We start from the raw sequence: 12,865 nt of genomic DNA on the forward strand, positions 1-12,865 counted from the left end.
GCGTACAGTGTAAAAGGAGCGACTCTCTTCTCCCAAACCCAAATCTGGTAAGATACATGGCTGATTATTGTTTTTTAAATGTATTAACGTTTGTTTAAATGATTTTAGGTTGCACATGTGTGTTGTCATGTTAATTACATGTCATTTAGCGGTAGAGAGTTGAGGAGAACCGCTTGAATTTACCTGGAAGTGTACTTTAAAGTTACATTAAGGAGTTTGCGTCACTTAGCTCTGTTAGCATTTAGCTTTACAGCTAACGGAAAGACTTTAATTGAGTAGTAATATATTTTATGACCCCGTCTGTAATATGTCTGTAATACTCCCTCCCTGTCAGCTAAGATGAAGATACACGTTTTTTATATTTTAGGCTGCCTATGAGTGTTGTCATTTTGTCATGGCAGACACTAGAAAGTCGAACGTTATTAACGTAACGTTACGTTAAAGAGTGAGGTGGTCAGTACTGGAGGACTGTTTGATAATTGGCAAATTAATTAATCACAAGAGGCTGCAGTGACTACATATTAATGATTAATAACACTGTCACAGGCCTGCATTATTCTGAATTATTTTAAATGAATTCAGTAAAGTTCAGTTGAACTATATTGTCCAAAGATAACATCTATGCAGTTTACATGTTGAAATTGACTAAATAAGTTTATTTCATTATGAAATAACAGAATCTTAGTTATTTATTTTGTAACATTTATGCATTTATCACATGGGGAATATAATAAGGCTTGCTGAAAGAGAGTTAACCATGTTTCTGTTTTCTTCTGCCCAACAGCTTCTATCCCATTCCCATCTCATTACATCTTGCATCCTCTTTTATTATAAACCAACGGCTCTTTTAAGAGCCACTCTCACCACTTCTGTCTCTCACTTCTCTCGCTCACACTCACTCACTCACTCACTCTCTCTCTCTCACACACACACACACACACACACACACACACACACACACACACACATACCTCTATCTGTCTGTTTGTCTGTCTGCCTGTTGCCTGCCTGCCTCTGTCTGTGGGAAATGGCGGCTAAACAGGACAGAGGGAGAGCAGAGGATGTTATTTTCCTCGCAGACTTGCTTCTGGCTCAAGAAAAAGTGAGTATCTTTACTTATTCAGTATTTGTGATGAGTGTGGTGATTAGGGAGTGACATTTGTATTAAACTTCTCAAGAGTTGTATATATTTCAGTATTATCATACAATATTCTCTTTCTTTCATGCAAGGCAAAGGACAAAGCAGCATCCACTACACTTGCTAAAGGCTACAAGTTTAATGTCTGATGGGTGGAGAGAGATGCAGATGGATTTCCACTGTTCAAAAGAAGCCGAAGTGGAGAGACAAGGAAACAAGGAACAAGGAAACCTTCAGCCACAGGTAGTTCATGTCTTGCAAGAGTACTTGTTGTTACCCACCTCAAATAGGTAATAACAATTAACTGTGTCCATTGTATTTAAATTCAGTTTAGCATACAGCCCTATGTACTTGAATTTTGTTGTGGTTTTCACATTTGAAGCATAGACCACCAAACAGCCATTAGAAAGGTCTAATGCTAAGCAAATCCAAAGCTATAACGTCAAAGTGAAGCAGTCATTGAGTTTGAATCATAGATTTAGTTTCCCAATGTGTTGTCCCATTCTTTTATTAAGGAGGTGGAACCGTGGCAATAAATTTAATACTGCTTTTAAAGATTTTCCGATTATGTCTTTTTATCCTCAAGCACAAAGAAAAACCACAGGAAAAAACATATAGAGTCCTGGGCCTACTTACCAGTCAGATCTAGTTATTAGCCATGCCTTCATTTTAAATGAACAGTTCCAGAAGAAATTGTGAAATGAGGTTGACCTGTCAGCTGTACCCTAATGCAGGATTGTCACTACAGACAGCAGTTTCCAATATCTGCCGTAATGCAAAATGAAGAAAGTTCTATCATTAAAATTTCAGTCTAGGGCTGTATTATAGAAGAAAAAAAATGCAAATATCTTATAATATTGTGGCAATTATTTTTTACTGCGATTCCAATGTAATTCACTATTAGCTTAAATGATCATTTCTGCATCACAGTTTCATTTTCAATGAAAAATCATGATGATGTGACATTTGTTGGTGTCTGTACCAAACAAACATGTTTTCTTACATCTGGAGAACAAGAACTGTTCGTTATCAAAAATGGAAACTTCTGTGATGTAGATATTGCACTTGGCCATATAAAAATTTCAATAATATTTCAAGTAACTGTGCAGCCTTATTACAGCCTTAAGTTACTAATATGAACATTTAATTTTATGCCAGTAACAGATTCATTGTTTACTTTTCCGTTTTCTCTATGTTTTTAGTTTCTGTGTTTGCCACTAAGGAGGCCTCTACCCCTTTGGAGTCAGCTGAGGAGGTTCCCACAGTGACCCAAGACAACTGCTCTCAACAGTTATTTGGTAAGATGACACCTTACTGTAATTAAGCAAGTTAGCACAAAGCGTGAAAGAGATGATCATTTTATTTGATCTGTCTTTCAGACAATGAGATGCAGAGTCTGAAGGACATTCTGAAGTCAGCAAATGCTTCAGAGCACTTCAACATCCACATCATGGAGCTTCCGACAATCTGTAGCCCAAGATGAGTGGCGGAAGGCAAGGTCTCATCACCTTGAGTGTTTGCTGTCCTGCAATGAGGTGCCAGAACGGAAGTGCTGCCACTGCGCATCCCCTGCCATAATCCGCTGCAGAGACTGCATGCCACAGGAGTGACTGTGTATGGAGTGTGACGTACACATTCATGCAAAACTGGTACTCCATAACAGGGATTCCTGCATTGATGGCATTTACAAAGCCATTGAGCCAATGGTGTGCTGTATAAAGCAGGAAGGCACATATTCACTGGTCAATCAAGGTATTCCTTTTATCTTTTTTGTTAAAGTGGTTAAAGTTATGTTAGCCTTTGAATTATAATCTTAATTAGACACATTTTTAAGGCTTCTCCCTGATTATTGAGCTTCTCTATTCAGTACATCTATTGCCGACTGTGAGACCTTCCCAGCTGTGCACATGTGACCCAAAAAACATAATCGAGTCAGCTGGCAGAGCAGTAATTTTGGTTTGCATAAATGGTATGAACTAAGTATTTATATACATATGTTTTTTGCCCATTTGTGTGTCTCAAAATAACCACATACTTAATGTACTTCTTTTTGTTTATAGGTCGGTATGATTTGCACCTTCCAAATCTGCCGTGCAGTTTGTGTCTGGCACAGTGGACACCCGATAAAGGCGACCTTATAAAGAGCGGCTATTGGCCAGCAACAGTACATGCTGACACGCTGTTTTCAATTGATGTTTTCACCACATTTGAAGAGATGAAAACTGTTGCGCCCAGTTTGTCCAGGCAAGGTTTTGTGAGGATGTTGGAGAGGAGGACTTCTCACTTTGGAAGGGTAAGTTCACAATGTGGATGACAGTTGCCTTAAGTAGAGATTAGAGAATATTAGTGAGGTGTTCCATTTTACTTTTTACTAATTGACAGGCTGGGAAAATACATGAAGACGTATTCATGTGAAGCTTCATGGAATATACACTACCGTTCAAAAGTTTGGGATCACCCAAACAATTTTGTGTTTTCCATGAAAAGTCACACTTATTCACCACCATATGTTGTGAAATGAATAGAAAATAGAGTCAAGACATTGACAAGGTTAGAAATAATGATTTGTATTTGAAATAAGATTTTTTTTACATCAAACTTTGCTTTCGTCAAAGAATCCTCCATTTGCAGCAATTACAGCATTGCAGACCTTTGGCATTCTAGCTGTTAATTTGTTGAGGTAATCTGGAGAAATTGCACCCCACGCTTCCAGAAGCAGCTCCCACAAGTTGGATTGGTTGGATGGGCACTTCTTGCGTACCATACGGTCAAGCTGCTCCCACAACAGCTCAATGGGGTTCAGATCTGGTGACTGCGCTGGCCACTCCATTACCGATAGAATACCAGCTGCCTGCTTCTGCTCTAAATAGTTCTTGCACAATTTGGAGGTGTGTTTAGGGTCATTGTCCTGTTGTAGGATGAAATTGGCTCCAATCAAGCGCTGTCCACTGGGTATGGCATGGCGTTGCAAAGTGGAGTGATAGCCTTCCTTATTCAGAATCCCTTTTACCCTGTACAAATCTCCCACCTTACCAGCACCAAAGCAACCCCAGACCATCACATTACCTCCACCATGCTTAACAGATGGCGTCAGGCATTCTTCCAGCATCTTTTCATTTGTTCTGCGTCTCACAAACGTTCTTCTTTGTGATCCAAACACCTCAAACTTGGATTCATCCGTCCACAACACTTTTTTCCAGTCTTCCTCTGTCCAATGTCTGTGTTCTTTTGCCCATCTTAATCTTTTTCTTTTATTGGTCAGTCTCAGATATGGCTTTTTCTTTGCCACTCTGCCCTGAAGCCCAGAATCCCGCAGCCGCCTCTTCACTGTAGATGTTGACACTGGTGTTTTGCGGGTACTATTTAATGAAGATGCCAGTTGGGGACCTGTGAGGCGTCTGTTTCTCAAACTAGAGACTCTAATGTACTTATCTTCTTGCTCAGTTGTGCAACGCGGCCTCCCACTTCTTTTTCTACTCTGGTTAGAGCCTGTTTGTGCTGTCCTCTGAAGGGAGTAGTACACACCGGTGTAGGAAATCTTCAATTTCTTAGCAATTTCTCGCATGGAATAGCCTTCATTTCTAAGAACAAGAATAGACTGTCGAGTTTCAGATGAAAGTTCTCTTTTTCTGGCCATTTTGAGCGTTTAATTGACCCCACAAATGTGATGCTCCAGAAACTCAATCTGCTCAAAGGAAGGTCAGTTTTGTAGCTTCTGTAACGAGCTAAACTGTTTTCAGATGTGTGAACATGATTGCACAAGGGTTTTCTAATCATCAATTAGCCTTCTGAGCCAATGAGCAAACACATTGTACCATTAGAACACTGGAGTGATAGTTGCTTGAAATGGGCCTCTATACACCTATGTAGATATTGCACCAAAAACCAGACATTTGCAGCTAGAATAGTCATTTACCACATTAGCAATGTATAGAGTGTATTTCTTTAAAGTTAAGACTAGTTTAAAGTTATCTTCATTGAACAGTACAGTGCTTTTCCTTCAAAAATATGGACATTTCAATGTGATCCCAAACTTTTGAACGGTAGTGTATATTCTGCCAGCACCAGTGTGACAACATGGCCGAAGTCGAATCGTTCACCTGCCCGGCATGTACACCAAATATGCTAGCCCTCTGTGCAGATGGCAACAGAAAGCAGTACAGATTTCAGCAGTCAAAAGGGTGAGTTAATTTACACTTCGTAAAATTAACTAAACAAATAATGTCTGAGACTCATCAACATTTTCTTTTTTCTTCACATTCTTTTTTCTCATCCCATTAAGGTCAGAGGAACCATATTTTGACGGCACCTTTATTTGTAAGGACACTGAAGTACACCATTTTGTTGAGGACATCGGGAACAGATTTAAAAGTGTTAGTCTTTTTTTGCACTTTTGTATTAATACATGATGTGGCCAAAATTCTGAAATGTAAGATTTTTGTAGTTTTGTATCCCTCAATTCCGGTTTGTGTCAGCTTATATTACAAATCGACTAGTATCTAGTATCATATCACTAGTTCGCAAACTAGTGATTTGAACAATTTTGTGCTGAGGTTTGAAATTGGATATGTGTATGTATGGTGGCACTTAAAAAGGTAGTAGCTCTGTATTCCATTATGTTATTACAGATTTCTGTAATAGGTATTGAGTGTGTTCACAGTTTGTCACACTGCCTTTCTGCTTTTTTGTGTAACTGGTGTAGGGAAAGTGGAGGGTGCGTTTTCCTTCAGTATTAGTTTGAAATCTCCAATTACAAAGATGCACAATGATGTGATGTAATCTGACTCAATGTTCCTGATGGACAAAAGAGCTAGTTATAGAAAATCACAGCTTTTGATCTTAACCAGAATGCTTTGTCATGTAGACTGCTGGCAGAGGGATCTGTGGAGCCAGTCAGTGGTCTGCTGCTCGTGAAACTGCCAGAAGAGCAAGCAAACTGGACGAAGAAGGCCTTGAGGTGGTTGTTTGCAGGCATGGAGTGCTGCTCAAGGCTCTGAACATGTACAGGGGGGAAATTTTTGCCTATCCCCTCTTCCTGCAGAAGAATTTTCAGGCAGCCACAAACGGGCATTTCTTCTGCACAGACATGGCCTGCAAGTACTGCCCCACCAGGAGAAGCTGACAGTGTCCATGATGGATCTCAGACCTTTGCTACAGATGAGGCCATTCCTTTCCGTTATGCACGCCAAGGCCCATTCAACAAAGTGTGAGGTACTACATATTCTTCATCATGCCATTTGAAATTGTAATTGTTTAACTACTTATACGATACATATGATGATAATTTTCCCTGTGATTTGTTAGATCATATGGAGTGGCAGAAATCAGGAGGGTGCTGGCACAACTGCTGGAGAAGAGGTAGAAATGGTCAACAGCTACCTTTCTCGTCGTGCCCTCACCACCAAGTACATGACAAAATCTGGTAAGTGTTCCTTATCTATATTATATTATCTGCCTGTCTTTTATTATTTCTTCTTTCATTCTAATACTTTGTATAGTATGACAGAAGAGAAAGCTTGTAATTTACTTTATTTGGTATTTGATAATATTATAATACATTAATAAAACTTCCTACATGTATCTTTAATTAAAGCTAAATTGTCAGTGCATTGATGAATTTCAATAACGTGATCATTCATGGGACTTTCATCTTTCGTGGAATTTATGTCGATAAAAAGCCAGGAATGACATGCTAACAGTCCACGCGATTGGGTGGAATCGACGGAAGCAGGATGGCCTTCATCTTGCATTATCCAGCAGATACATCGAGATATTGACCAGATACCATGTGACAAGATTATGTTTTCTGACCAAGTCTGCATAAAACTAATGCCCTCTTTGGCCACTTTGTCTCTGATATGTAAGCGTTTCATGATTTTCTCACGTTTTAATATGGCAATAAGATGACCAAGGCAAAAATATTTTTATTTATTTTACTGTAGACTTTCCAAAAAGCTCAGACTGAGTCTCAGAGACTGGAGGACTTGAGCAGTGAACTTGGGTGTCCTGAGAACATGGTGGAGCAGTGGGTACATGATGTCAGACAATGGGCCACTGACGGTACAGTATTTTATGGACATTCTACTAATTAGTTTGCTAATATTATTGTATCATAATCAGTTGTATAATTGAGACTGGATCTGTGTGGCTGTACATGTCTTGCACCAGCCATTAGCCTTGCTGTAGTCATGTTGTGTTTACCTTCTCCCTAGTCAAATGTAGCTCATATGCTGGACTCTTGTGTGTGTCAGCCTGTCTAGAAAAAATTATGGCAAAAATCCTAATCACGATTATTTTGGGATAATATTGACGTCCTGATTATCTGACATGATTACTCATTCAGTTTGGGAAAAAAGTAATATGTAAAGTGCATCGCTGTAGAAGAAAGGGGTGTGGTACATTTATAACACTACAAAACAAAAGCATCATTGCAAAATGCGTCACAATAATCTTAATAATTTTATTTCAATTTCCAATTATTTCATAATAATTGGAAGCCAAAATGTAATTGAAAATAAAATTAGATGAAGTTTTCAGCCCTACTGTCTTGCTCCTAGGTGTGACTCCCTTCCTTGTGCACCCTCACATTCCATTGTATCCCCTACATCCTTCTCATTCTTCCCATCCTCTCATGATTCTCATTGTTTTGACTGTTGTGGTAGCTTTGTAGCAGGTCATTCCTCATGTGCTACTGTGGCCATGTCTCCTGCCTTATTTGAGGAGTCTCACTGCTTTTGTTGTCTTTGTCTGCTAGTGTTTCCTTTGCAGTATAGCATTATTTCTCTGTAATTTGCTCACTAGGCACTCATTGTACACCAAGCCACGAATGGGTCCTCTTTTTCTTTGGTCTCTCATGATTTCTTTCATTTTCTTCCTGTTTCACCTGTCAGTTTCTGGGGAGCTCTTTACTGCCAGCTAAGTCAGGGGATGTCATCATTGTCATTTTGTTTGCTTCAAAGTTATGGTGATTTCGGGCTTTAGATACACTTTAACTTGAAATGAAAGACATCAGAATTGTTTACTTATGTATGTTATTTTTATTATTGTTTTTTAAGATTGTGTAGGTACCCGATGTGATGACCAACATAACCTTCAGCAATCAATTGAACACATGTTTCTTGGTGTTCATCAGAAAAAGGCCAGCCTTTATACTCAGACTGGTATGTTGATAAAAAATCTAATATTTTTGTCATTTATTATTTATACTCACAGATTATTTGGATAGTTATGCTGTGTCTGCTGGTCCTTAGTTATTAAATGTCCTCTAAATTGTACACATATAGACCGATTTAACTAATTATTTTTGTTGTAAACTTTGATTTATTTATTGTTCAGTAATCTTTTACAGGATTGCATTCAACCTTCTGATATCTGGATACACACAATTACTCATGTTTTTTCTGTGGTTTGTGATTATATAGACAGCAACAAAATCCACCACTTGCGAAGAAGAAAATTGGGGGAAGAGAAGAAAAAACTCTTCGAAACAATCAAGCTCTACAATGAGCAGGTACCAGATGAGGAGCAGATCGATGAGGCGAAGGTGGAGAGCAGACTCTCTGTGGTGGGAGACGACAGCGGAGCAGATTTAATATGGCCATGGGAAGTGCACAGCAGTGGTATGGAACAATTTCTCTTTTAATCAATTAAAAAATATTTTTGTTATATGTTATGTTTTAATATATTAAAAAATATGATTAAACAAACTGACATTCAAGCTTATGCAACACAGTTTATCTAGTTAATTTTATAGTTAAGCTATACATCACGACAGGCCGTGATATACGCTCATTAAGTCACAGCTAAGGGGCGGGGTTCGGCCCGACGTGAAGCAGATAAAACCCCCTGCTGTGATATAATGAGCGTATATCACAGAGTTAAGTGATGTATTGCTTTTATAAAACGGTGGGTATATACTTGTCAGATATTTGTTGTTGCCATTTGGGTCGATAATAGAATGATACAATAAAAACTTTAATTTTACATTTTCTCTTACTGTGGTGGCAATTTTGCATGTCGTTTAGAATGTACAGCTCAAAGTTGTGTTGATGGGATGTTATTTGTGTGCCTTCAGACTCCAGCAATATCCTCACCAAGAAGATTTTTGATGCATACATATCAAAAGTGCAGCTTCAAGAGGAAAAGGTCATTGTGATGAGGGAGATGAGACAGCACTGCACTTACCCCAGAAATCTGGCTGCGAGTATCAGGACAAAGATATCGCAAATGTCTTCTGTCAGGAACAGTGGTAAGCTAACTTTCTTCTATGGTTTTGGGGATACTATGGATTTGTACTCAAACACCACCACACCGCTGCAAATCCTGGTTAAGAACGCAACAAAAGTTTTTTCAAATTTGCTGTCCACATTCATGACCTCTGCAGGAACAATCCTATTGATTTGGGTGACCACACAGTGATCTTTAACTCAACGCGAACAAAAGGATAGGTTCAGACTTTTTGAAGTATATTCCCTCTCCTCCAGTCACAGGCTATGTTGTTTGAGTGATTGAGATTACATTTTTGCCTTGATCCACCTAGTGCCACTGTTCTGGAGGTACAGCTCAAGCTCCACAACTACAACTCTGTTCAAGTCTAAGGGTCCATAATCTGTCATTACTTTAAGTGCACCATACTTTACAGCCAAAGATAATATGATGCAGCTGAAGGTTCACTTTACAAAATGGAGCAGTGGTTCCGATTCACAGTTGCAAAATTATTATTATTATTATTGGTTGAGTGGGCAGAGCTACATTCTGGGCCAGAATTTGATAGACTTGTTATTGTTTTAAAAAATTGGGATAAAAGTCTCTATAAAGCACAGGTTACTTTCAGGTTTCCTAAAATCACCTAGTGATGGTTTAAGGTCCTTTCCAGATGATATTAAAATATTGTCCTGCCTCTCTTTAAAATTTTCCCTGTAGAAAGCTTAAGTGAAGAGGGGCATCGTGGGCTATGTTGTCTTCTTCAGAAAAGGCTTGCAGATGTGGAGGAGAAGTTCCAAGTTGTATGCTCAACTTACAGCCAGGCATTGGGACCAAATGCTGCTTCTTTGCTGGAGGACTGGCCTGAAGAGATACCGGAGGACCATAAAGAAGCTGACTGTGAGAGTTCAGATGACAGTGATTTTGAGGCAATGTAAATCAGTGCTTCTCAACTGGTGGGTTGCGTGTCAGTTCTGATTGGACTGGAACTATGTTTCAAGCAAAACCTTATTAAGAAGTGTAATGGACACTAGTTTGATATAGTGCTTTTATTTTTTAATGTCATTGCCTGCAGTGTGTAAGCAACACTAGATTCACTGATGGAAAGGAAACTATTTTAGATGTTTATGTGATTTTTCCAAAACTCAGCAGGTCAATTATTTATTTTCATCCCACCCCTAATGTTTCAGGGACTATTACCACTGCCAACTGCTGTGCTGCAGCCTGTGACACCACCGTCTTTAGCTGGCAACGTCCCCATGCTTTGCTCAACTGCTAAGGCAGAGGGTGAATCTTGTCATAACTTGTACTGTAAGGCAACCATCATTGAAAAACGTGCAAAGCCCATTCTTCCTGCATGATCTTTAGGGCCGTCTCCAAATAAGATTTCTTTCAGGTGAATCAGATTTGACAATTCAATATGAATATTGTACATTCCTTCCACTTGTTTTTGGAAATGTTTTGGTTATTCAACTGTTCTTTGATAGTGAACTGAATATTTTGGCTCATAAGTAAAACAAGGCATTTTTGGATGTCACCTTTGGCTTTAGGAAAAAATTATTGACATTTATCACCATTGTCTGACATTGTTTGACATTGTCTTATTTTTAATGGGTTTTTTTTCTTCAAATTATGGGTTGACAGCAGTGTCTTATTTCTGAGCTCAGGATAGTATTACACTTTGGAGACCTAAATAATAATCGGTAACTCTTAAAGTACATTTTGCTGACAACACGTTTTCCGTTGTTAAGGTTTTGCATTCAAGACTTTTGTAGCTGAGTTTTTTCACTGTGTTATCAGTGTTTTTCATTATGTAAAGGAAATTAATACTTCTCTTCCACTGGATGTAGTTTGTATTGGTTTGTAGTGTATACTTCAGTAAGATGTCATTCATGATGACACTACATGAGATACTTCCCAAAACATGACCTATCAATACCAATAGTTGAGTCTTGGGTGTTTTGATTTTTGTTGTCATTACTGCTGTTACTGTACCAACCAAAGGAACTCATTTGTCATGACATTACTGTTCAAACTTGTTCATGTTTTTTCTTTTTAATAGAAAATAAAATAAATATGTGAATTTGCTTAGTTGTCATTTTTTTATCTTAACACTGTATACCTGTTGTTTATTATGTATTTAACTAAAAGACACAAAGCCATGACATTATTTTTTTAAATTATACACACATATAAGAAATAATCAATAATGTATTATTTTTTGCTGTCTTTTGTATTTAAAAATGTTTTTAGAAAAAAAATTTACCCTTGAAAAAAAAAAACATGATTATGAATATATGGATAAGCCTTAGCAACTAGTGTTATATATATATATATATATATACACTGTACATACATACATACACACACATTTTTGTGTGTATGTACAGTATATGCACTATATGTATGTGTGTATATTATAAAATATAACTTTTAGCAACAACCAAAGATGGAATATTATTTTAACAAACTCACTGATCAGAGGCCATGCATATCCACCTGATTATCAACTCATCACCCAATGAGCCACAAATCAGCTGTGGAGACTGCCACTGACAAGTTCATTACAGTGTAATATAGTTATATAGATATATGTAAGAAACCTACATAAAGAGAGGGATGTTGGGGCTACAATATTCTATAATCCTGACCATGTAGGACCATTCAGGTGTTTTGGTGAGGGGATAAACACCTCAAATACAGCAATGTTACATAACCCTAACCTTATATATGACACCTATCCAGATGTATTTGGTAGGTGAAATAAGTTATACACTAGCCCAAATCTCAAAGTATGACTATGATTAGGAAAAGCATCAATACTTTAAGGGATTTTTTCCACCAAACAAGCAAAAAAATGAAAAAGCCACCTATTCTGGAGCCAGACTAGGATGAAAATGAAATTTTGTCATAGGACAAAAGTAAATACATCGTTGGAAAGGTCTTGATCAGGAGAGTAACATTATGTCAGTATGAAGATGTTACATGCCTCCTGCTGTGAAATATTGACCTTTGAACCTTGACCTCTGTGCATGTTTGAAGGCTTATAATTCAGCAACAAAAGGGGCTGCAGACATCGGACCAACTGTTATGGAAAGCTCTTGACCTAAGCTATCATGTCAGTGTAGTCATCACTAGGTGGCGCTATAAAATATTGGTAAAATGTGGTTAAAATTCATTTTCATCCATTTAACAATTAGATATTTAAAATATTATTACAAAAATGTATGTATCATCCCTTTTAACTACTCAGGAAATTCAGATTTCAGTATTTAAACCTTCCAATTCTAAGAAAAACTGTACTCTTGTTAAAAACTACAATTCCCTAAAGCCGCGCGATAAAGCTAAATACAAACCACCATCACATTTGTAGTCCTAAGTTTGCAAATTAGGGTTATAAAATAGGGTTTAAAAAACATAGATCTACTGAATATATCAAATATCTAGTACAGACAAATTAGTAACTACACTGTATCTAGATGATCTATCTTAAGAAAAAGTTAAGATGCTGGTTTATTTCAGATA

The 12,865-nt window shown here is 37.8% G+C and overlaps 1 protein-coding gene across 2 annotated transcripts; it reads left to right on the forward strand.

Annotated features, from left to right (window-relative positions):
- Positions 1-973: 973 nt before the first annotated feature.
- Positions 974-11,373, forward strand: LOC130114380 (uncharacterized). Of its 2 annotated transcripts, XR_008810394.1 has the most exons (15): positions 974-1,102; positions 1,231-1,381; positions 2,341-2,436; positions 2,518-2,890; positions 3,006-3,107; positions 3,199-3,431; positions 5,186-5,319; positions 5,421-5,511; positions 6,003-6,349; positions 6,443-6,560; positions 7,081-7,198; positions 8,194-8,298; positions 8,560-8,757; positions 9,213-9,386; positions 10,061-11,373. XR_008810394.1 is itself a non-coding variant. In XM_056282244.1 (9 exons), the coding sequence occupies exons 5-9, from the start codon at positions 7,153-7,155 to the stop codon at positions 10,276-10,278; spliced, it is 741 nt and encodes a 246-aa protein (XP_056138219.1). In that variant the 5' UTR covers positions 4,985-5,319; positions 5,421-5,511; positions 6,003-6,349; positions 6,443-6,560; positions 7,081-7,152; the 3' UTR covers positions 10,279-11,373. The 2 variants fall into 2 exon arrangements, 1 of the variants encoding a protein (XP_056138219.1); XM_056282244.1 differs by lacking the exons at positions 974-1,102; positions 1,231-1,381; positions 2,341-2,436; ... (1 more) ...; positions 3,006-3,107; positions 3,199-3,431 and having other exon boundaries at positions 4,985-5,319.
- The last annotated feature ends 1,492 nt before the right edge of the window (positions 11,374-12,865 follow it).

This window comes from Lampris incognitus, chromosome 6 (assembly GCF_029633865.1).
Source record: "Lampris incognitus isolate fLamInc1 chromosome 6, fLamInc1.hap2, whole genome shotgun sequence".
Lineage (NCBI taxonomy): Eukaryota > Metazoa > Chordata > Actinopteri > Lampriformes > Lampridae > Lampris > Lampris incognitus.